This window comes from Piliocolobus tephrosceles, chromosome 16, assembly GCF_002776525.5.
Source record: "Piliocolobus tephrosceles isolate RC106 chromosome 16, ASM277652v3, whole genome shotgun sequence".
Taxonomy (NCBI): domain Eukaryota; kingdom Metazoa; phylum Chordata; class Mammalia; order Primates; family Cercopithecidae; genus Piliocolobus; species Piliocolobus tephrosceles.
In genome coordinates, this window is record NC_045449.1 from 30,862,773 (window position 1) to 30,887,107 (window position 24,335).

A 24,335-nucleotide genomic window follows, 5' to 3' on the forward strand; every position below is an offset into this window, starting at 1 on the left:
TTTTTGAGACGGAGTCTCGCTCTGTCACCCAGGCTGGAGTGCAGTGGCCGGATCTCAGCTCACTGCAAGCTCCGCCTCCCGGGTTCACGCCATTCTCCTGCCTCAGCCTCCCGAGTAGCTGGGATTACAGGCTCCCGCCACCTCGCCCGGCTAGTTTTTTGTAGTTTTTGGTAGAGACGGGGTTTCACCATGTTAGCCAGGATGGTCTCGATCTGCTGACCTCGTGATCCGCCCGTCTCGGCCTCCCAAAGTGCTGGGATTACAGGCTTGAGCCACCGTGCCTGGCCGAGAAAGGCTTTTTATTTATCTATTTTTTTCACTGAGGTAACAGGAAACGAGAGTTTTTTTTTTTTTTTTTTTTTTTTTGAGGCGGACTCTCGTTCTGTCGCAAGGCTGGCAGGTTGGAGTATAGTGGTGCGATCTTGGCTCACTGCAACCTCTGCCTCCTGGGTTCAAGAGATTCTCCTGCCTCAGCCTCTCAAGCAGTTGGGACTATAGGTGGGCACCACCACGCCCAACTAATTTTTGTGTTTTCAGTAGGGACGGTGTTTCACCATGTTGGCCAGGATGGTCTCGATCTCTTGACCTCATGATCCGCCTGCCTTGGCCTCCCAAAGTGCTGGGATTACAACAGGTGTGAGCCACCATGCGTGGCCGAGAGAGGCTTTTTCAAAATCCAGGGGCAATAAAGGGTTAATAAACTTGACTACATTAATAAAAACAAAACAAAAAACTTTTTTGGCAAAAACACCATAAGGAAAGTAAAAAAGCATGTATACTGTAAGGCAACATTTGTAAACATATCAGAAAAAAGCACTGAAATCCCTACTATACAAACAACTTTTAAAAATTAAGAGGGAGGCCAAGGTGGGCAGATCACCTGAGGTTGGGAGTTCAAGACCAGCCCAACCAACATGAAGGAAACCCCGTCTCTACTAAAGATACAAAAATTAGCTGGGCATGGCAGCGTGTGCCTGTAATCCCAGCTACTAGGGATGCTGAGGCAGGAGAATCGCTTGAATCCGGGAAATAGAGGTTGCAGTGAGCCGAGATGGCACCATTGTACTCCAGCCTGGGCGACAAGAGCGAAACTCCATTTGAAAAAAAAAAATTGAGAGGGAGAATAAAAGACCAAAGATCCTGCTGCAAAAGACACAAAGATAATTTGGGAAAAAAGACATAAAATGGCCTTAAACATATGAAAAAGTGTTCAGCTTCATTCATAAGATAAAAATTAGAACTACCCTGACATATAATTTCTCACCCATCAGACTGGCAAAAGTTTCAATGCCTGACAATATAATTAGTCAGGCTGTGGGGAAAAAGACACTCTTATTATTATTATTTTTTTTTTTGAGAAGGAGTTTGACTCTTGTCGCCCAGGCTGGAGTGTAGTGGTACAATCTTGGCTCACTGCAACCTCTGCCTCCCAGGTTCAAGCGATTCTCCTGCCTCAGCCTCCTGAGTAGCTGGGATTACAGGGACACACTGCCATACCCAGCTAATTTTTGCACTTTTAGTAGAGGCTTCACCATGTTGGTCAGGCTAGTCTCGAACTCCTGACCTCATTATCCACCCGCCTCAGCCTCCCAAAGCGCTGGGATTACAGGCCTGAGCCACCGCGCCCAGCCCGGGCACTCTTACATATCACTGGTGGGAATACAAAATAGTACAACTCATATAGAGGGGGATTATCTTTTGACCCAGCAATCTCACTTCTAGGAATTTTTTACCATGAATATACATTTCCAATAATACAAAAACATACATGTCCAAGGTTATATATTAAAATATTAGATGTAATTGCAAAATACTACTTAGATGTCCAAGTATAAGCAATTATTTGAATAATAATATATCCACACAATGAAGTATTTCGCAACTATAAAAGACAGAATGAGGACAATCTCTACCAACTAATACAGTATTTCCAGGAGATACTATTTAGTGGGGAAAAAAAGTACAATCCTGGTGCTGATTGAAGAATTTTCTTAAAAGTACAAAAGTATATACATATTTTATATATATATATATATCAGTACAATCCTGGTGCTGATTGAAGAATTTTCTTAAAAGTACAAAAGTATATACATATTTTATATATATATATATAAAATATGCTATCTTTCCTGTAAGAAATTAGAGGCCAGGCGCGGTGGCTTGTGCCTATAATCCTAGTACTTTGGGAGGCCCCGGCAAGTGGATCACCTGAGATCAGGAGTTCAAGACCAGCCTGGCCAACATGGTGAAACCCCGTCTCTACTAAAAATACAAAAATTAGCTGGGTGTGGTGGCAGATACCTATAATCCCAGCTACTTGGGAGGTTGAGGCAGGAGAATCACCTGAATCCAGGAGGCAGAGGTTGCAGTAAGCTGAGATCGCAGCACTGCACTCCAGCCTGGGTGACAAGAGTGAAACGCTGTCTCAAAAGAAAAAAGAAAAAGAAAAAAATGAGTAAAAAACAATCCTCTCATCTTTGCTAAAAGGATTAAGGGACAGATTAAACCAGAACACAATGAAGTTGGTAAGTACAAGGGGTTGAGGGCAGGGGATAATGGAATTAATTGTGCTGATGTTGGGAGCCAGGGTTCTCACTGAGAAGAGACATGAATAAGGAATTAATGCAGACAAGAAAAAAGCCTATGATGATGAATTAGAGGTATTAATGTGAACTGCTGATTTCCTAAAAAGAAGCATATGTGTATATAAATGTGTATGTGTGTATGTATACTGGCATATATGTATACAGCACATAACACGCATATATTTCCTAGTTCTGTCAGCCAAAAGGGCCAAGATGCAAAAATATTCCAGTAGATGAAAAGATCTTGGTCTCTGACATGACTCCCTTGTAAAAGCACCAGGACTCCTCAGAGAAGTGGCTGATTCCAGGGCAGGGGAGGTACAGGATGCACTTGGAGTATTTAGTTATGCCAAAAAGGATGCTAAAAAGAAAAAAAAAATATGATGAGGGTATGCTATAAGGATATAGGAGCCCATTTGAAGAGACTCCCAGTGGCCAAATTTGGAATAATCCGAGAACCTAGCTAATTATGTATGCTAATAAATCATAAATCATTGAAAAAATAGGAATTCCTGTGTCTATAATAAGTAAAAAAGTGAACAGATAAAGAAAATGTAGTACATATACACCATGGAATACTATGCAGCCATAAAAAAGTAATGAGATCACATACTTTGCAGCAACATGGATGGAGCTGGAGGTCATTATCCTATGCAAACTAACACAGGAAGAGAAAATCAAATACCCTCTGATCTCACTTACAAGTAGGAGCTAAAAAAACAAGAACACATGGACACAAAAAGGGGAAGAGAAACCAGTGCCTTCTTGAGGGTGAACTGTGGGAGGAGGGAGAGGATCCAAAACTACCTCTCGAGTGCTATGCTTATTATCTTGGTGACAAAATAATTTGTATACAAAACCCCTGTGACAAGCAGTTTACCTATATAACAACCCTGCACATGTACCCCAGAACCTAAAATTAAAACTAAAAATGCTAACTAGTAAATGTGGAGAGAGCACTAGATTTGTGGGGGGGGGGGGATCATCTTTTTGCAACCTTAATAGTAAAGATTGGGCCAGGCATGGTGGCTTACGCCTATAATCCCAACACACTGGGAGGCCAAGGTGGGGACATCGCTTGAGACCAGGAATTCAAGACTCCAGTGGGCTATGATTGTGCCACTGCACTCCAGCCTGGGTGATAGAGTGAGACCCCATCTCTTAAAAATAAAAAAAAATTTTTAAATTACATATATATATAAACATACAGAGAGAGAGAGAGAGAGTGCACGCAAATGATGAAGCAGATGGAGTAAAAGGTTAACAAAAGTTATGTAGGTATTGTTTGTATTCTTATTCTTGCAACTTAAGTTTGAAATTATTTCCAAAAAGAAGTTAACAATTATTTTGGACACAGAGTTGAGGTAACTGTAAACTGAAACACTCCCAGCATTGGAGCAGTCCACTCAGATTTCTCCATATGTAAAATGAAAGAGTTGAACTAGATGTGTCTGAAGACTCCATTCTCTCCTAAATTTATATTAGGAGTGTGACCAAAGAGTAAACTAGAGCTTCTTTAAGAAATTGTTCTGTCAGGCTGGGAGCAGTGGCTCACGCTTGTAATCCCAGCACTTTGGGAGGCTGAGGCTGGTGGATCACCCGAGGTCAGGAGTTCAAGACCAGTCTGACCAACAAGGAGAAACCCTGTCTCTACTAAAAATACAAAAATTAGCCGTGCGTGGTGGCGAGTGCCTGTACTCCCAGCTACTCGGGAGGCTGAGACAGGATAATTGCTTGAACCCAGGAGGCAGAGGTTGCAGTGAGCCGAGATCATGCCACTGCACTCCAGCCTGGGCGATGTAGCAAGACTCCATCTCGAAAAAAACCACGAATTGTTGAAGAGGAAAAACACCCGAAAAGTACTTTTCTGATTCTTCTCATTGGGATACTACCCAACATCTAACAGTGGAATTTCCATTTCTGCCAAATCTCATATATTCAGAATCAGGGAAAAAGAGCAGTACAGTTTTTAGTTTTTATTTTTTGCGACAGATTCTTGCTCTTGTCACCCAGGCTGGAGTGCAGTGGCATGATCTTGGCTTACTGCAGCCTCTGCCCCCTGGGTTCAAGCAATTCTTCTGCCTCAGCCTCCCAAGTAGCTGGGATTATAGGCACCCGCTACCACCCCCAGTTAATTTTTGTATTTTCAGTAGAGATGGCGTTTCACCTTGTTGGCAAGGCTGGTCTCAAACTCCTGACCTCATGATCTGCCCGCCTCGAACTCCCAAAGTGCTGGGATTACAGGTGTGAGCCACCGCGCCTGGCCAGTATAATTTTTTTATCCATAGTTAACGGCTACTTGAATTTACTTCACACATACTGCATAATTCTCTACATTATTCTACTGTGGTTTACTCTTAGAAACAAGTTCCACACCAAGGGGGAGGTGGGGTGATATTTCCTTTATCTTACCACTGACACATTTCTTATCAAGGTGCCTGAACATGTTACTGGTCTAAACAGAAATCCCATGGCTTTTCTAGGTTTAACTATAGGTTAATCAGAATATGCCTGGTCCATCTCAGCTTCATTTTCTTTCTTTCTTTGAGACGGAGTCTCGCTCTGTCGCCCAAGCTGGAGTGCAGTGGCAGGATCTCGGCTCACTGCAACCTCTGCCTCCCGGGTTCATGACATTCTCCTGCCTCAGCCTCCCGAGTAGCTGGGACTACAGGTGCCTGCCACCACGCCCAGCTAATTTTTTCTATTTTTTAGTAGAGATGGGAGTTTCACCATGTTAGCCTGGATGGTCTCCATCTCCAGACCTCGTGATCCACCTGCCTCAGCCTCCCAAAGTGCTGGGATTACAGGCGTGAGCCACGGCGCCCGGCCGCTTCATTTTCTTCCAAGACCCAGGATCATATGTTTGTGTCATGTGTTCAATGGGTAATCAATATGTATTAGTTGATTTTATTTTAATACTCATAATGCCCTTAGAATCAGAGTCAAAGGGCTTTACTGCCTAACTTCATTGTTTATTTTTCTTCCTTGATCAACTTCCACTCCAGTTTGCTATTAATAGTCACCTGAAGGCCGGGAGTGGTGGCTCACACCTGTGATCCCAGCACTTTGGGAGCCCGAGGTGGGCGGATCACCTGAGGTCGGGAGTTCAAGACCAGCCTGGCCAACATGGTGAAAGCCTATCTCTTCTGAAAATAAAAAACAAAATTAGCTGGGTGTGGTGTTGTGCACCTGTAGCCCCAGTTACTCTCAGGAGGCAGAGGCAAGAGAATCGTTTAAAGCCGGGCAGCAGAGGTTGCAGTGAGCCGAGATCATGTCACTGCACTCCAGCCTAGGCGACAGAGGGAAAGTCCATCTCAAGAAAATAATAATAATAAGTCACCTGAGACTTGTTCCCACTGTACTTACTGCTAAAGGAACCCAAACGGTCCATTCCCTAATAGGCAACAAGTGCTGCTTTGGTCTTCCTCAGCGCAGAACTTCTTCAAGACTTCAGAACCGGCCAACACATACAACAAAGCTTTCCTGTGAGCAAACGAAAGTGGCACATGGATCAGAAAATCATTCAAAGGGACACGATAAAGAGAAGGTATACAACATACTCAGCTCTGCCACATCTTAGCTTTGTAATGCTGAAAAATTATTCTACCTCTGAAAACCTGTTTCTTCCTCTGTAAAGCGGGTATAATAGTGCCTACCTTCCAAAGTTGTGAGAATTAAATGTCATAATCAAATATCATAATCCATATAAATAATGTAGCATGGTACCTGGTCCTTTATAAATGCTACATATTTCTTTTTTTTATGAAGAAGGATTTGGGTCTGTGGGGCAGGGAGGGTGGAAGGGGCAAATGCTATATATTTCTAATAAACAACTGTTGGCTTTCTCTACTCAGCATCATTTCTCTCCTTAGCCACCATCTTTATTTGGGAAACTGACCCTCCCACATTTCATGTGGTACTGGTGGGGCTGCCAATCACAATACCCCATTCCCCACCCCTGACAAAAGCTAAAGCAACCAGGTCTCTTCTTCCAGAAATCTGGATCTTGAGTAAGACATGAAAGGACAGAAGGCAGCTGGAGCTCAGTCATTCACTAGAATTCATTCCAAGAATTCAGTCCATGTGCTCTGGCTGTTGAGATCCCTAGCCCCAGGTGGCTCAACTGTTTAACTCTTCTCTCATTTCTCTATTTTTAATAAACTTTAATAAACTCAACTTTAATAATAAATCTGAACAAGTTTCTGTAAGTGGAAACCAAAAAACCCTATCTATTACAACATACATTTGTTCCTTACTCTTTCAACAAGTATGTAACAGGGCCAGGCACAGTGGCTCATGCCTGTAATCCCAGCACTCTGGGAGGCTGAGGGTAGGATTACTAGGGCCCAGGAGTTCAAGACCAGCCTGGGCAACATAGGGAGACCCCATCTCTTTAAAAAAAAAAAAAAAGTTAACTGGTTACAGAGGCCCATGCCCATGGTCCCAGCTACTCAGAAGGATGAGGTGGAACACTTGGGCCTGGGAGGTCGAGGATGCAGTGAGCCACCACTGCACTCCAGCTTGGAGGACAGACCAAATCTCTTTTTCTTTTTCTTTTTTTTGGATACAGAGTCTGGCTCTGTTGCCCAGGTTGAAGTACTCACTGCAACCTCTGCCTCCCAGGTTCAAGGGATTCTCATTCTCCATTTGGTTCTCATTTTTGTTTCTTGTGTCTTGTGCCTCAGTCTCCTGAGTAGCTGGGATTACAAGCATGTGCCACCACCACACCTGGATAATTGTTTTGCATTTTTTGGAGAGACAGGGTTTCACCATGTTGGTCAGGCTGGTCTCGAACTCTTGGCCTCAAGTGATCCGCCCACCTTGGCCTCCAAAAGTGCTGGAGTGCTAGGATTACAGGTGTGAGCCGTCATGCCTGACCCAAAGTTATCTTCTTTGAAGCAGAAATGAAATAATATTTTACACTAAGTCAAAAAATAACCCTTCTTCTGTACACTCACAGCTGTTTTTTTGTTTCTTTGTGTGTGTGTGTGTGTATGTTTTTTGAGACTAAGTCCTGCTCTTGTTACCTAGGCTGGAGTGCAATGGCACGATCTCGGCTCACTGCAACCTCCGCCTCCCAGGTTCAAGTCAGGCTCAGCCTCCCAAAGCAGCTGGGATTACAGGCGCTGGCCACTACGCCCGGCTAATTTTTGTATTTTTAGTAGAGACGGGGTTTCACCATGTTGGCCAAGCTGGTCTCAAACTCCTGACCTCAGGCGATCTGCCACCTCAGCCTCCCCAAGTGCTGGGATTACAGGCATGAGCCACAGTGCCCGGCCCACTCACAGCTTTTTATCTGGCATTTTTCACATTCTATTTTGTATTACTTCTGAATATATATTTTCCCTCACTTTTAAATTAAGTGAAAGCAGGCTGGGTATGGTAGCTCATGCCTGTAACTCCAGTACTTTGGAAGGCTGAGGCAGGTGAATCTCCTGAGGTCAGGAGTTTCAGACCAGCCTGGAGCAACATAGTGAGACCCCCATCTCTACCAAAAATACAAAAAAATTAGCTTGGCGTGGTGGTGGGTGCCTATAATCCCAGCTACTTGGGAGGCTGAGGTATGAGAGTTGCTTGAACCCAGGGGGTAGAGGCTGCAGTAAGCCAAGATCATGCCACTGCACTCCAGCCTGGGTGACAGTGGAAGATCCTGTCTCAAAAATAAATATTAAATAAATAAGTGAAAGCAGAGAATATATCGGATACATATTTGCATTCTTTTAAAATGCCAAGCATACAGGAGGAATACAATAAACAATAAACACATAGTAGTGGACCAATAAATGTTAGTTCTACGAAAGGTTAATTCATCTTTAGTTTTTCTGAAGTGATTTTTTTCACCCTGGTAATTTTTAGCTTGGAGAATAATTCATCACTAAGTGTGGGCAACATTCTGCTAACACTGCCGTCAACGAACTTTTCCTTTTTGGGGTGGGGGTAGGTCTCCTTTGCTGTTGTCTCAGGAAAAGTTGAGCTCTGAAGAAAAATGAGTCTAGCAAGGGTGTATTATGAACACAGCAATCAAATAAGCCAAATTTACTGAACTTTTTCCATTTGCCAGGTACCCACAGGTACCACGGTGTGGGGATTCTTTGAATCCTCACTCCCACACTCCTGGGGCAAGCTGCTTTTTCAAAAGAAAGCAAGCTCTGAAAGAGTACGTTACTTGCACAGTGTCTTACAAGTAAGGGATAGCAGTGTCATTTCAAACACAGATGTCAAGGCTGGGTGTGGTGGCTCACACCTGTAATCGCAGCACTTTAGGAGGCCGAGGCTGGCAGATCACCTGAAGTCGGGAGTTCGAGATCAGCCTGACCAACATGGAGAAACCCTGTCTCTACTAAAAATACAAAATTAGCCGGACGTGGTGGCACATGCCTGTAATCCCAGGTACTTGGGAAGCTGAGGCAAGAGAACTGCTTGAACCTGGGAGACGGAGGTTGCTGCGAGCCAAGAACACATCACTGCACTCCAGCCTGAGCAACTCAGGTTGCGAAGTGCTAACCTCCGTTTCAAAAAAAAAAAAAAATACACATGTCCAGTAAAGGATGCAGTCAATATGGACTGATCAACACTCAAAAAAGCACAGCAAGAGGCCGGGTGCGGTGGCTTACGCCTGTAATCCCAGTACTCTGGAAGTCCCAGGTGGGCAGATCATCTGAGGTCAAGAGTTCAAGACCAGCCTGGCCAACACAGCGAAACCCCGTCTCTACTAAAAATACAAAAAATAAGCCGGGCTTGGTGGCTCACGCCTGTAATCCCAGCACTTTGGGAGGCCGAGGCGGGTGGATCATGAGGTCAGGAAATCGAGACCATCCTCGCTAACAGGTGAAACCCTGTCTCTACTAAAAATACAAAAAATTAGCCAGGCGTGGCGGCGGGCGCCTATAGTCGCAGCTACTCGGGAGGCTGAGGCAGGAGAATGGCGTGAACCCGAGAGGCGGAGCTTGCAGTGAGCCGAGATCGCGCCACTGCACTCCAGCCTGGGAGACAGAGCAAGACTGGGCCCCAAAAAAAAAAAAAAAAAAAAAAAATAGCCAGGCGTGGTGCTGGGCACCTGTAATCCCAGGGACTCGGGAGACTGAGGCAGGAGAATCGCTTCAACTCCGGACGCGGAGGTTGCAGTGAGTTGAGATGGCGCCATTGCACTCCAGCCTGGGCTAAAGAGAGAGACCCCATCTCAAAAAAAAAAAAAAAAAAAAAAAATTGTAGGGCCAGGCGCGGTGGCTCACGCCTGTAATCCCAGCACTTTGGGAAGCCAAGGCGGAAGGATCACTTAAGATCACGAGTTCGAGACCAGCCTGGCCAACATGGTGAAACCCCACCTCTACTAAAAATACAAAAATTAGCTGGGCGTGGTGGCACGAGAATCGCTTGAGCCCGGGAGGCGGAGGTTGTATTGATTGCAGTCTGCAGAATCTTCTTTCTCCTTCTTTCACAAGAGACCACATTCTGCCACCAACTTCCGTGGAAGCACAGGCACTAGCTCCAAACTAACAATCGCCAAATTCCAATCAGTTACCGGGAGAAGTGAGGCACTATGCTGGGCAGGAGTCCACGTGGGGAGGAGAAAAGGCGCAGGCTCCGGAAGTGTGGAGCCAACCTTCAAATTCTTACGAGGTGGGACCGGCCTGGGCCAGTCATTTTACCTGCACCTCAGCTCTAACAGGGTACTGAAATACCTACTTTGGAGGGCCTGCTAGGAAATTCAAATGGTCTGGTCAGGGGCATCACGCACCGTGGCCATTCTTGGGAGAGCGACGCGCTCCAGGGCTGAGCGTGGAATGGCTAGGCTGGGGCACTGCGGCACCGCCCAGACGCGGGGCGGGCACCAGGGGTCAGGCCGGGTCCCGCGCCGCCCTCCCCCACAGCGCGGCGAGGCCCGGCACCACCCGCCCGCCAGCCCGGCGCGTCCCGCCCGCCGTTGAGGCCCGCAGCCCGCACCTCCTCCCCTGGCGCACCTCGCGGCCCCCGCTTCCCCGTAGTCCCGCTAGAGGGGATCGCTCCCCGCCACCCGCCAGCCCAGCACTGCCTGGCGCCTCACCTCGCCGAATCCCCCTAATCCGCGCCAAGGAGCCGCCGGTCGCGCGCGCCTCCAGGCTTTGCGTGCGCGCCCCCGGGCGGCGCAGTGGCGAGCCCGCCTCGTGCCGCGCGCCCGCCGCCTCCGCCCCTCGGCCGTGGAGGCCCCCACCGGGTGCTGAGCGTCAGCCACCGCCCCCTTGGCCTTTTCCCGGCCACCACCGGGCGCCTGTCGCCGTCCCTGTGCCTGAGGACTGGGATGATGGGGCTGAGCCGCTTGCTTGACTTTTGATCCGCCCAGTAATCACTTTGTCCGTGTAGCGCGTGGCCCGTTGGCGGAGACTTCCCTGCGTGTGGGACCGTTTGGTCCCCTCCGGAGTGCGGTGACGCGGGCCAAGCCGGGACTGACTGGGTTTGGGGATAACGTTCCCACCCCCACCCCTGTTGCAGCAAGGGAAATTGAGGCTGAGGGAACTGGGCCCAGGGACGGCGAGCCGTGGCTGCCTCTCCAGTCCGGGCCCTGAAGGGCTGCTCGTGGATGAACCAGACTGATTTTAAGGGGTGAAGAGGGTGCGTTTCAATCAGATGCTTCTGGAACGTCGAAATTGTCTTCTTTGGAAAGAACCATCCCCTCTTTGGGCTTCAGAGGCCCAAATTGAGGCGCAATGATGAGAGGATGTGGTGGTCTACTCTGATGTCAATCTTGAGGGCTAGGTATGTCCCAACATCTCTTATTACTGCTGCTAATGATGATTCTAATAGCTACCATTTGTCGAGTACTTGTTGCATGCCAGACGTTGCACAAAGCAGGTTACACATATGGTCTCATTTAAAACTCGTGAGGTAGGCACCTGTTGTTATCCTCATTTTCCGGGTGAAGAAATCTAGGCACTGACATATAACTTGGAATCACACTGCTAGGAAGTACTGGGGAAGGGAAATCAAACCATGGTTTATCTCAAGTATATAACTGTTAACATCTATTTAGAAGTCTGCCTTTGATAAATTTGCCCAACCTTTTTTAGAATTCACTTACACTTTATGCTTGTGTGAACCCTTTCATTCTTTTTTGGTATATGCATAATACAAGTTCATTCTTAAAAAAAAAAAAAAAAGCCAGACGGGGCGCGGTGGCTCATGCCTGTAATTCCAGCACTTTGGGAGGCTGAAGTGGGCGAATCACCTGAGTCGGGAGTTTGAGACCAGCCTGACCAACGTGGTGAAGTCCCGTCTCTACTAAAAATACAAAAAATTACCCAGGCGTGGTGGTGGGCGCCTGTATTCCCAGCTACTCGGGAGGCTGAGGCAGAAGAATCGCTTGAACCCCGGGAGCAGAGGTTGCAATGAGCCAAGATCCCATCATTGCACTCCAGCCTGGGCAACAAGAGCGCAACTCTGTCTCAAAAGAAAAGAAAAGGCCGGGCACGGTGGCTCAAGCCTGTAATCCCAGCACTTTGGGAGGCCGAGACGGGCGGATCACGAGGTCAGGAGATCGAGACCATCCTGGCTAACACGGTGAAACCCCGTCTCTACTAAAAATACAAAAACTAGCTGGGCGAGGTGGCGAGCGCCTGTAGTCTCAGCTACTCGGGAGGCTGAGGCAGGAGAATGGCGTAAACCCGGGAGAGGGAGCTTGCAGTGAGCTGAGATCCGGCCACTGCACTCCAGTCCCGGCGACAGAGCAAGACTCTGCCTCAAAAAAAAAAAAAAAAAAAAAACCACCTCCCACCAGGTTAAATAAACAATTAACATTTTGGTATGTACCCTTCCAGACATTTTTCTATGCATCACATCAATAAATATATGATAGGATATTTTACATTTGATGTATCCTGAAGATTGATTAATTCAACAAATGTTTAGTGAGTAGGTTTGTTGTAGGTGCTGGGAATTCAGCAGTGAACAAAGCAAAGTCTCTGTCTCATGGAGCTCATGTTATAGTAGGGAAGACTGTCAATAAGCAATATACACATTACTAAATAATAGATAATGCCCAGTAATGTGGCAAGTTTTATGGAAAAATAAATCAGGACAAAAGGATAAGAGTGATGTGGGGCTTCTCTTTTAGTTAGGGTAGATAAGGAAAGCCTCTTAGCTAAGGAGGCACATAAACAAAAATCTGATCATTTAATGAGAGGGAGCTACATGGATTTCTAGAGGGAAACTATCCTAGAAGAGAAGCAGCAAGTGCAGTGGCCCTGAAATGGAGATTTGTTTGGCATGGAAAAAGGGCAAGACCAGTGTGGCTCGAGCACAGCAAATGAGAGAAATAAGATGGAAATCATAGGCAGATGATGTATCATCCGGTAAGCTTTGGATTTTATTGGGAAGTGATAGAATACCATGAAGGGTTGAGATGAAAGAAGTAGCTTTGCTGTAAAAGGATCACTGTGGGCTGGGAGTGGTGGCTCACACCTGTAATCCCATCACTTTGGGAGGCCGAGGCAGACAGATCACTTGAGGTTAGAAGTTCCAGACCAGCCTGGTCAACATGGTAAAACCTCATCTCTACTAAAAATACAAAATTTAGCTGGGCGTGGTGGCGGGCACCTGTAATCCCAGCTACTGGGAAGGCTGAGGTAGGAGAATCACTTGAACCCAGGAGGTGAAGGTTGCAGTGAGCCAAGATTGTGCTACTACATTCAAGCCTGGGCAACAGAGTGAAACTCCATCTCAAAAAAAAAAAAAAAAAAAAAAAAAGGTCACTGTGGCAGCTGTGTGGAGAATGGATGGTAGAAATATTAAAATTGCCCTTTGCCTGGGGAAGTGGTGTGTGGTGTGTACCTGTAATCCCAGCTACTTGAGAGACTGAGGCAGGAAGATGGATTGAGCCCAAGTCTGAGACCAGCCTAGGCAACATATCGAGACCCCCATCTCTAAAAAAATTTTAAGTTAGGCCGGGCGCGGTGGCTCAAGCCTGTAATTCCAGCACTTCGGGAGGCCGAGGCGGGCGGATCACGAGGTCGGGAGATCGAGACCATCCTGGCTAACACGGTGAAACTCCGTCTCTACTAAAAATACAAAAACTAGCCGGGCGAGGTGGCGGGCGCCTATAGTCTTAGCTACTCGGGAGGCTGAGGCAGGAGAATGGCGTAAACCCGGGAGGCGGAGCTTGCAGTGAGCTGAGATTCGGCCACTGCACTCCAGTCCGGGCGACAGAGCAAGACTCTGCCTCAAAAAAAAAAAAAAAAAAAAAAAATTTTAAGTTGCCCCGTAAGGCATAAATTGTCCTTTTACGCAGTAGTTGTTCAACAGATAGTTTATTAACGTTAGTGTTTCACCTATAGCTGTACAGCTTTACAACCACTCTCAACTTCACATAAGGGAAGTGGGGTCAGTCATTTAGGACATATCTGTGTCTTTCTCATTGAAACTCAAATTTTGAGACTGGCTAAGGCAAGTATCCAGATCTGGATGTCATGATTGTCAACAATGAATATCAGTAATCAGTTTTGTAATACTGTAGAAAAATTAGTCCCACGTAACACTGAGATCTAGTCATTAAAAACATAGCATTCAGGGGCCAGGCACGGTGTCTCATACCTGTAATCTCAGCAGTTTGGGAGGCCGAGGTGGATGGATCATTTGAGGCCAGTAGTTCAAGATCAGCCTGGGCAACATGGCAAAAACCCATCTTTACTAAAAATACAAAAATTAGCTGGGTGTGGTGGCACATGCCAGTAATCCCAGCTTCTTGGGAGGCACAAGAATTGCTTGAACCCTGGAGGTGGAGGTTGCAGTGAGCTGAAATCGCACCACTGCCCTCCAGCCTGTTCAACAGAGCAAGAGTCTGTCTCAAAAACAAACAACAAAAATCATAGCATTCAAGTCCCTGGAGATTACCCTCTCCCTTCATTTGATGTTAGGCTCTCTACTTAGACCAATTTAGTCAGTGTGCTTAGGAAAGATGTGGAGAGGGCAGGACACGGTGCCTCACACCTGGGATCCCTGCATTTTGGGAGGTCAAGGTGGGCAGATCGCTTGATTTCAGGAGTTCAAGGAGGGCAACATGGTAAAACCTCGTCTCTACAAAAAATGCAAAATTTAGCCAGGGGTAGTGGCTCATGCCTGTAGGCCCAGCTACTTAGGAGGCTGAGGTGAGAGGATCACTTGAGCCCAGAATGAGGCTGGGTTGAGCCAGTATCACACCACTGCACTCCAGCCAGCCTAGGTGACAAAGTGAGACATTGTATCAAAAAAAAAAAAAAGATGTGGAGAAATTAAAATGCACAGTGAGAAGAAGGGTAACACTGATTAAGGCAGCGCCCCTCTGGGTTTTTATCTTAAGTGGATGTGATAGTGGCATCACTTACATGACCAGCTGAAGGGAGAACAGATTTGGAGGAGAAATTAAAAGTTCTGTTTTGGATCTGTGTTTTGCATTCTGACTGGAAATGACAAGTACGAGTCTACAGCTCATTGGAGGCGTCAGAACTAAAACTGTATAACTGTACTAGAATTGTTTATTTGGCTGTGTGTGTCTTACCTAGACAGACCTTGAGGACAGACACTGTTGTCTTTGTAACCTCAGTGCTCTGAAATGTATCCTCAAATATTTGTGAAATGACCAAGTAAACGCAAAAGTAAGAATGAAGTCACTGACTGGGTGCAGTGGCTCACACCTGTAATCCCAGCACTTTGGGAGGCCGAGGTGGGCGGATCACAAGGTCAGGAGATGGAGACCATCCTGGCCAACACGGTGAAACCCCGTCTCTACTAAAAACACAGAAAATTAGCCGGGCATGGTGGCGGGTGCCTGTAGTCTCAGCTACTTGGGAGGCTGAGGCAGAAGAATGCCGTGAACCTGGGAGGCGGAGCTTGCAGTGAGCCGAGATGGCGCCACTGCACTCCAGCCTGGGCGACAGAGCGAGACTCCGTCTCAAAAAAAAAAAAAAAAAAAGAATGAAGTCACTTAGGCAAAATGTAAAAGGTACATACCCTTGCTTTCACTGAAAGTCCAGGCACCTGAATGTGACTTACAAGTAGGGTGACCATAATTTCTGATTTGCTGAGAATAGCCTGGTTTACATCTGTTGTCCCTTCATAAGTATTAATATTGCCTGATTTCACTCTCAATGGTGTCTCCATTTGTACAATAAATTTATATTGTCATTCTTTTTAGAAGGCCCTTCAGGATCTAGCATCTTCCTATATCTTTATCATCACTGCTCCATCTTAGACTCTATTTGCCAGCCAGGCGGACATACCTTCATTTCTCATATGCACTCTTAACCTCAAGTTTTTTTTTTTTGCCAAGGTACTGCCTACCTCACTTAGACATCACTTCCTTAGGAACACTTCTCCTGATCCCCCAAAGGCTGAGTTAAGTGGCCCTCTTACATGTTCCCAGTACACCTTGTGTTTAACCTGTCATAGCAAAGATGACTAAGTGCCTTGTTCCCTCACTAAATATCTCTGTAAAGGAACCTGAGAAATCACCTTTTTTCCTCTTTAAGCTGTAAATTTATATTAATAATATCCAAATCCATGTTGAACCAGTATTTTTGAAGGTTGACCTTCAGGATAAACTAATAGCACAATCTTCATGCCCTTTCATTCTTAACTAACTGTAAAGGTTGACTTTTGTACTAGGAACCCAACGAAGAAAACTTGTATCTTTTCAAGCTAGGTAACCTGGCTGCCATTGACTGAGACCAAAATATCCCAACAGTTTGTCCTCAGCTGCTAAGCTGCTATGGTTAGAATCAAAAGTAGAGTTTCTGGCCTGGTGCGGTGGCTCATGCCTGTAATCCCAACACTTTGAGAGTCCTAGGTGAGAAGATTGCTTGAGCTCAGGAGTTCGAGACTAAACTGGGTAACATAGTGAGAGTTCAACTCTACAAAAAAATCGAAAAATTAACTGGGCATGGTAGCACACGCCTGTGGTCCCAGCTACTTGGGAGGCTGAGGTGGGAGAATTACTTGAGCTTAGACAGTTGAGGCTATAGTGACACGTGATTGTGCCACTTTACTCCAGCCTGGGCAACAGAGTGAGACCTCGTCTGGAGGAAAAAAAAAAAAGGTGAAGAGACAGCCTACGGAATGGGAGAAAATATTCATGACCCCTACATCAGATAAGTGGGCAAGGGCCCGAAAAGATATTGCTCAAAAGAAGACATGCAAGTAGCATGGGAGGCCGAGGCAGGTGGATCACCTGAGGTCAGGAGTTTGAGACCAGCCAGGCCAACCTGGTGAAACTCTGTCTCTACTAAAAATACAAAAATTAGCTGGGCGTGGTGGTGGGCACCTGTATTCCCAACTACTCAGGAGGCTGAGGCAGGAGAATCACTTGAACCCAGGAGGCGGAGGTTGCAATGAGCCAAGATCGCGCCATTGCACTCCAGCCTGGGTAACAGCGAGACTCTGTCTCAAAAAAAAAAAAAAGAAGACATGCAAGTAACTAACTGGTATGTGGAAAAAAATGTTCAACATCACTAATCATCAGGGAAATGTGAATTAAAACTACCATGAGATATCACCTCACACCTGTCAGAATGATGATTATAAAAAAGCGAGATAAGCATTGGCAAGGATGTGGAGAAAAACCCTGTACGCTGTCAGTGGGAATGTAAATTAGTACAGCCATTTTGGAAAATAGTATGGAGGTTCCTTAAACATTTTTAAATAGAACTATAAAACTACCATATGATCCAATAATCCGCTTCTGGGTATATATCCAAAGGAAGTGAAATCTGCATGTCAAGGTACCTGTACTCCCATATCCATTGCAGCATTATTCACCATAGCGAAGACATGGAAACAGCCTACATGTACACCAATGGATGAATGAATAAACAAAATGTGAGATATATATGTGTGTGTGTATGTGTGTATATATGTGTATATATATGTGTATATATACACACACACACATACACACACACACAATGGAATACTGTTCAGCTTTAAAAAATAAAGAAAGCCTGTCATTTGCAACAACATAGATGAACCTGGAGGACATTATGCTAAGTGAAATAAGCCAGGCACAGAAAGACAAATACTGCTTAATCTCATTTATGTGTAGCATCTAAATAAGTCAGGCTCATAGAAGTAGCAGAATGGAGGTTACCAGGGGATGAGAGAGAAAGAACTAGAAGATTTTGGCCAAAGGATACAAAATTTCAGTTAGGAGGAATAAGTGCAGGAGATCTATTATACTATATGGTGACTATAATTAAAAATATATACTTGAGGCCAGGCACCGTGGCTCACACCTGTAATCCAAGGACTTTGGGGGGCCGAGGAGGGTGGGTCATCTGAGGTCAGGGGTTTGAGAACAGCCTGGCCCACATGGTGAAACCCCATCTCTACTAAAAATATAAAAATTAGCCAGGCATGGTGGTGCATAACTGTAATCCCAACTGCTCAGGAGGCTGAGGCATGAGAATCACTTGAACCTGGGAGGCAGAGGTTGCAGTGAGCCAAGATTGCACCAGTGCACTCCAGCCTGGGCAACAGAGCAAGACCCTGTTTAAAAAACAAAAACAAACAAACTATATATATGTGTGTGTGTATATATACATATACACGTATATATGTGTATATATATACACGTATATATGTGTGTATATACGTGTGTGTGTGTGTATATATATATATATACACTTGAAAATTGCTAAGAGAGTAGATTTTAATTATTCTTACCACACAAAAAAATAAGTATTTGCGGTAATGGGTATATTTTGCGGTACTGGATATGTTAATTAGCTTGATTTAGCCATTCCACAATGTGTATGTATGTCTATCAACACATGTTGTATATCATGAATATACACAATTTTTATTTGTCAAAAAATGTTTAAATATGCCATAAGTAAATTAAATAAAATATATTTCTTAGAATGTTATTTATAAAAACAAAGCAAAAAAACAGATCTGTCCAAATATAACTAATAAACTGACTCTCATTATTTAACACTCAAGAGTTGGCTGGTATAGGCCGGGCGCGGTGGCTCAAGCCTGTAATCCCAGCACTTTGGGAGGCCGAGACCGGCGGATCACGAGGTCGGGAGATCGAGACCATCCTGGCTAACATGGTGAAACCCCGTCTCTACTAAAAAAATACAGAAAACTAGCCGGGCGAGGTGGCGGGCGCCTGTAGTCCCAGCTACTCGGGAGGCTGAGGCAGGAGAATGGTGTGAACCCGGGAGGCGGAGCTTGCAGTGAGCTGAGATCCAGCCACTGCACTCCAGCCCGGGCGACAGAGCGAGACTCCGTCTCAAAAAAAAAAAAAAAGAGTTGGCTGGTATCAGGATTTTCATAATGCCATGGCCATTAAACAGTTTTCGTGAATCCAGACCTTCGTTACCCACCTCTTCTGCTTCTTCCTCACCTTACAGACTTCTTTCTCATGTACATAGAGTGCAGAATATCTGTCTCATGAGTCACCAGCCTTTGGGCAGAACCCAAAAAATTAGATGAACTAGAAATGTATTGTTGCTAAGTGGCTTCGTTTATCAGGCAATTCTAAAATGCCTACTAGGCTGCCTAGCTGCATACTTTTCCACCTAATGTACAGGACCTCCACCTTGTGACTGTCAAAACAGGCTTCTAAATTATTTTGCATCATTTGGTGACAGGCAGTCTATGCTCTTTTGCAACCAACAAGTAACCAATAAATGTTTGGAATATACAAGGAACGTGGCATTGTTTAATATAATTGAAAAAGCAGGGCCGGGCGCAGTGGCTCAAGCCTGTAATCCCAGCACTTTGGGAGGCCGAGACGGGCGGATCACGAGGTCAGGAGATCGAGACCATCCTGGCTAACCCGGTGAAACCCTGTCTCTACTAAAAAATACAAAAAACTAGCCGGGCAAGGTGGCGGGCGCCTGTAGTCCCAGCTATTCGGGAGGCTGAGGCAGAAGAATGGTGTGAACCCGGGAGGCGGAGCTTGCAGTGAGCTGAGATCCGGCCACTGCACTCCAGCCTGGGTGACAGAGCGAGACTCCGTCTCAAGAAAAAAAAAAAAAGAAAAAACAAGCTTGGACTTTGAAACTTTCCTGAATTTAAATTCTGTCTCCACTCCTTAATCACCTTTAAAAATTTAGAGCATGACGTGGTGGCTTGTGCCTGTAAACACAGCACTTTGGGAGACCAAGGCAGGCGGATCACTTGAGATCAGGAGTTCGAGACCAGCCTGGCTAACATGGTGAAACCCCATCTCTACTAAAAATATAAAAAATTAGCCAGGCATGGTGGTGCATGCTTATAATCCCAACTCCTTGGGAGGCTGAGACAGGAGAATCGCTTAAACCCAGGAGGCAGAGTTTGCCATGAGCCAAGATCCCAGCATTGCACTCCAGACTGGGCAACAAAAGTGAAACTCCATCTGAGAACAAAAAAAAAAGAATTTAGGGAAGTTATTATCTTCCTGCATCTCTTTTCTCCTCCTATGTAAAATGAAAATAATAATGTCTAATTCATAAGAGTTTCATAAGGATATGATGAAAGCCCGATGCAGTAGCTCATGCCTGTAATCCCAGCACTTTGAGAGGCCGATGTGGGCGGGTCACTTGAGGTCAGTAGTTCGAGACTAGCCTGGCCAACATGGTGAAACCCCATCTCTACTAAAAATATGAAAACTAGCTGGGCGTGGTGGCATGCACCTGTAATCCCAGCTACCCAGGAGGCAGAGGTTGCAGTGAGGCATGATCACTCTGTCCCCCACTCTAGCCTGGGGGATGGAGCGAGACTCAGTCTGAAAAAAAAAAAGGGCGGGTGAGATGATATATGTGTGTATACTACTACCTTGTTCATGGTGGGAGTCAAATACATGTAATTTTAATTCTAGAAGTGCTCCACAGGATGATCCTGGGGCTTATTTAGAAGTTGTTCTGGGTAGGTTAACTAGTGCTCAGCATAGAATTTTTCATTGTTTAAATAAAAAACTCTTATCAACTCTAAACCTGTAGGTTTTAAGAACAACAGGCAATTAACAGAATTTTTTTTTGCTGGCAGTTTCTTCAGCATTTTCCTCACTATAGAATACTAAGGAAAGTATATGTTACCTCACAGGTCGCAGGACAAATGTGTAGTTGCAATATAGGATGGAGGATCCAGCCTTGCCTCAAATGGAGAGCAAACTAAGGAGCTATGTCTCATTTAATTAATGCAAATAGTGAACAAACTTATGCATCATTAGCAATTAACTATAAGACTGTTCCTTAGAGTACAGAGTGAGTACTTTTATTGTAATCAAAACTTACAACAAGATTAGTCTGATGCATATTTAATAATATATGTAATTGTTATGGTGTTGCATTATAATTAGGCCCTACACGTTAAATTGTTTACATAAATGACGGTAATTGGTTATTTTTACACAGCCAAACACATAAAGCGTTTGCCTGCTCATTTTATTAATTTTCTGGAATCTATAATCATGCCAAAGACAACAGTTTATCTGAAATCCTTTACTACTTAATCATGCACTCACAAACACACTATTCAAAATGACACAGCAGGATTTCCCTTGGTACTGAAAATAGCTACTATTCAAGACTTTCTGTATATATTCTGTCATTTAATCCCTAAGAAACCCTTTAAGGGAGGTGTTATGACTCCCATTTTACTGATGCAGAAATTGATACTTTAGAGAATGTAAGTAGGCAGCATAATGGATATTCAGACTACTACCACAATCCCTGACACTACTTTATAGCGTCTCAGAAGGTAATGGATCACAGCAGAGATATGTAAAATTAGTTTAGGAGAGAGTGGCTCTGAGAAATACAGGATATATACAGTATATCCAAAGGGAGAGTGAATCAACCTGAAAAAGAGAGAGGTTAGTCAGGAAAGCAACAGTAATGGAAGGGCTGGAGCTGACTTAGTACCCGTTCAAGGAAGACAGCCTTGGCCGGTACATTTCAGGCATTATTGCCCCATTATAGCCCACTATATTGTAGAGATACTTATCAGACTAATGCCATCTAATATTTAAATTTTAGAACTAACTCCTGTTATTCTGATTTCTTTTCCTTTTTTGAGATCGAGTCTCCCTCTTATTTCCCAGGCCGGAGTACAATGGTGCCATCTCGGCTCACTGCAACCTGTGCCTTCTGGGTTCAAGCAATTCTACTGCCTCAGCCTCCCCAAGTAGCTGGAATTACAGGCATGCGCCACCACGCCCGGCTAATTTTTGTGTTTTTAGTAGAGACAGGGTTTCACCACGTTGGTCAGGCTGGTCTCTTACTCCTGACCTCAGGTGATCTGCCCACCTTGGCCTCCCAAAGTGCTGAGATTACAGGCATGAGCCACCACCCCCGGCCTTATTCTAATTTCTTTTCTTCTTCTTCTTTGGTGTTTTGTGTGTGTGTGTGTGTGTGATGGAGTTTTGCTCTTGTTGCCTAGGCTGGAGTGCAATGGCGCAATCTCAGCTCACCACAACCTCTGCCTCCTGGGTTCAAGCGATTTTCTTGCCTCAGCCTCCTGAGTACCTGGGATTACAGGCATCTGCCACCACGCCTGCCTAATTTTGTATTTTTAGTAGAGACAGAATTCCCCATGTTGGCCAGTCTGGTCTTAAACTCCTGACCTCAGGTGATCCACCCACCTCGGCCTCCCAAAGTACTGGGATTACAGGCATGAGCCGCAGTGCCCGGCCTCTAATTTATTAAAAAGTAATTATTGTAAGGCCCCGTGTGGTGGCTCACGCCTGTAATCCCAGCACTTTGAGAGGCCAAGGCAGGTGAATCACGAGGTCAGGAGTTAGAGACCAGCCTGATCAACATGGTGAAAACCTGTCTCTACTGAAAATACAAAAATTAGCCGGGCGTGGTGGTACGTGCCTGTAATCCCAGCTACTCTGGAGGCTGAGGCAGGAGAATTGCTTGAACCTGGGAGGCGGAGCTTGCAGTGAGCTGAGATGGCGCCATTGCACTCCAGCCTGGGAGACAGAGCAAGATTCCGTCTCAAAAAAAAAAAAAAAAAACAATTATTGTAGGCTGGTCGTGGTGGCTCACACCTGTAATCCCAGAACTCTGGGAGGCCGAGGTGGGTGGATCACCTGAGGTCCAGAGTTCGAGACCAGCCTGGCCAACATGGTGAAACCCTGTCTCTATTAAAAATACAAAAATCAGCCAGGCGTGGTGCTGCACACCTGTAATCCCAGCTACTAGGGAGGCTGAGGCAGGAGAATAGCTTGAACCTGGAGGCGCAGTTTGTAGTGAGCCGAGATCACACTATTGCCCTACAGTCTGGGCAACAGAGCGAGACTCCATATCAAAAAAAAAAAAAAGTGGTAATTATTGTAGGGGTTAAGCTAATGTTTTTCAAGTTTTTTAAGTCATTATTACCAGCCCTAAAGAACCTTTTTAGACATATACGTCTCCCCCACAAAGTTTTAATACCACAGATAAACTATATATGTTTATGTACTATATATATGTATTTTGTACATAAAAATACTAAGTTTTTTTGCCCCTTAGGATAAGACTTTTCCCCCCCACCTTTTTGAGTGCATGGGTTACACAATGATGCATGAATGATTTGGCTTCCCCCATAGAACTACCTTCAGATTCAAAACATGCTTTATGCAAAGGATAGTATTTCCGTACATATGACAATTATTATTTCTAATTGTAAGTTAAATTCTGTACATATGACATTTATAATTCTCATAAACTAATAAACTCATTGACAGTTTTACTTTTGAGCTTGCTTAGTGTGATTCTGCTCCTAAATAAGGGGGTTATTCTCTATGTGCGGAAAATTTGGGTTTCTAAGCCTGTAAAATAGTATGAGAGGTCTTTTGATAGCCTGCTAGCTTTCACCAAGCCTTTTTGCTTGAAACTTCTAGAGCATTCTTAGTTGTTCATTCTTTCATTTAGTAAGTATTGAGTCCTACTATAGGCCAAGGACTGTGCCAGGTACTAGGGATTCAAAGACTAATAAAATAGTGTGCCCTCCAGAAGCAGCTCACTGTCCAGTTGGGGAGACAGATATGCACACAAATATTACAATACAAAGAATATGTACTGTAACAGAGATATGCTAGAGATACGAAAAGCTCCAAGAAAAGATTAGTTTATTTTAGGGAGAATTAAGGGGTAGAACTCTATAAAGTGGTAAGTTAAATCTTGCAGAAGAATGAGGAAGAAATTCCAAGCAGAAAGAACAAATTATATAAGGCCCCAGAAGTATGAAATAGCATGGCCAGTTTGGTCTTTGTGATTGGAGTGCAGAGAGTAAGAAACAGGAAGGCCCCTCCTAAAGTAGAGAAACTTGCACAGGTAGAGATTAGACTATAGAGGGCTTTATACTTTATTTATAAGGCTATGGGGAACCAGTGAAACATTTTTAATTGGGGAGTGATGCTATCACTAATCTGGGCTTTATCTTCCCAACCAGTGGTGTGGCTTGAGAAGTGGCAAGATTAAAAGCCTGGAGTTATAGCAGTCCAAGTGAGAGATGGTGAGGGCCTGAACATCATTGGAATGGGAACGAGGAAGAAGAAATTGATTAAAGATATTTAAGGCCGGGCGCGGTGGCTCAAGCCTGTAATCCCAGCACTTTGGGAGGCCGAGACGGGCGGATCACGAGGTCAGGAGATCGAGACCATCCTGGCTAACACGGTGAAACCCCGTCTCTACTAAAAATACAAAAAACTAGCCGGGCGAGGTGGCGGGCGCCTGTAGTCCCAGCTACTCAGGAGGCTGAGGCAGGAGAATGGCGTGAACCCGGAAGGCGGAGCTTGCAGTGAGCTGAGATCCGGCCACTGCACTCCAGCCT

General features: G+C 45.1%; 2 protein-coding genes across 4 annotated transcripts in view; one reads left to right on the forward strand and one right to left on the reverse strand.

Annotated features, from left to right (window-relative positions):
- The window catches only part of TADA2A (transcriptional adaptor 2A), a 74,491-nt gene extending 63,784 nt beyond the window's left edge, over positions 1–10,707 (reverse strand). For 2 of the 3 annotated variants that reach the window (XM_023204713.2, XM_023204712.2), the window contains exons 1-2: positions 10,630–10,707; positions 5,952–6,068 (exon numbers count right to left, since the gene is read on the reverse strand). In XM_023204713.2, coding sequence (XP_023060481.1) covers positions 5,952–5,976 — 25 coding nt within the window. In that variant the 5' untranslated portion in view covers positions 5,977–6,068; positions 10,630–10,707. Of the gene's footprint in view, positions 1–5,951; positions 6,069–10,629 lie in introns of those variants that run through there. The other variant, XM_023204715.2, reaches the window with a different exon arrangement.
- Positions 10,708–10,751: 44 nt separating this feature from the next.
- Positions 10,752–24,335, forward strand: part of ACACA (acetyl-CoA carboxylase alpha) — a 344,091-nt gene continuing 330,507 nt past the window's right edge. Inside the window, exon 1 of the mRNA XM_031934241.1 lies at positions 10,752–11,318. The gene's annotated coding sequence lies outside the window, so the exon portion shown is untranslated. The remainder of the gene's footprint in view (positions 11,319–24,335) is intronic.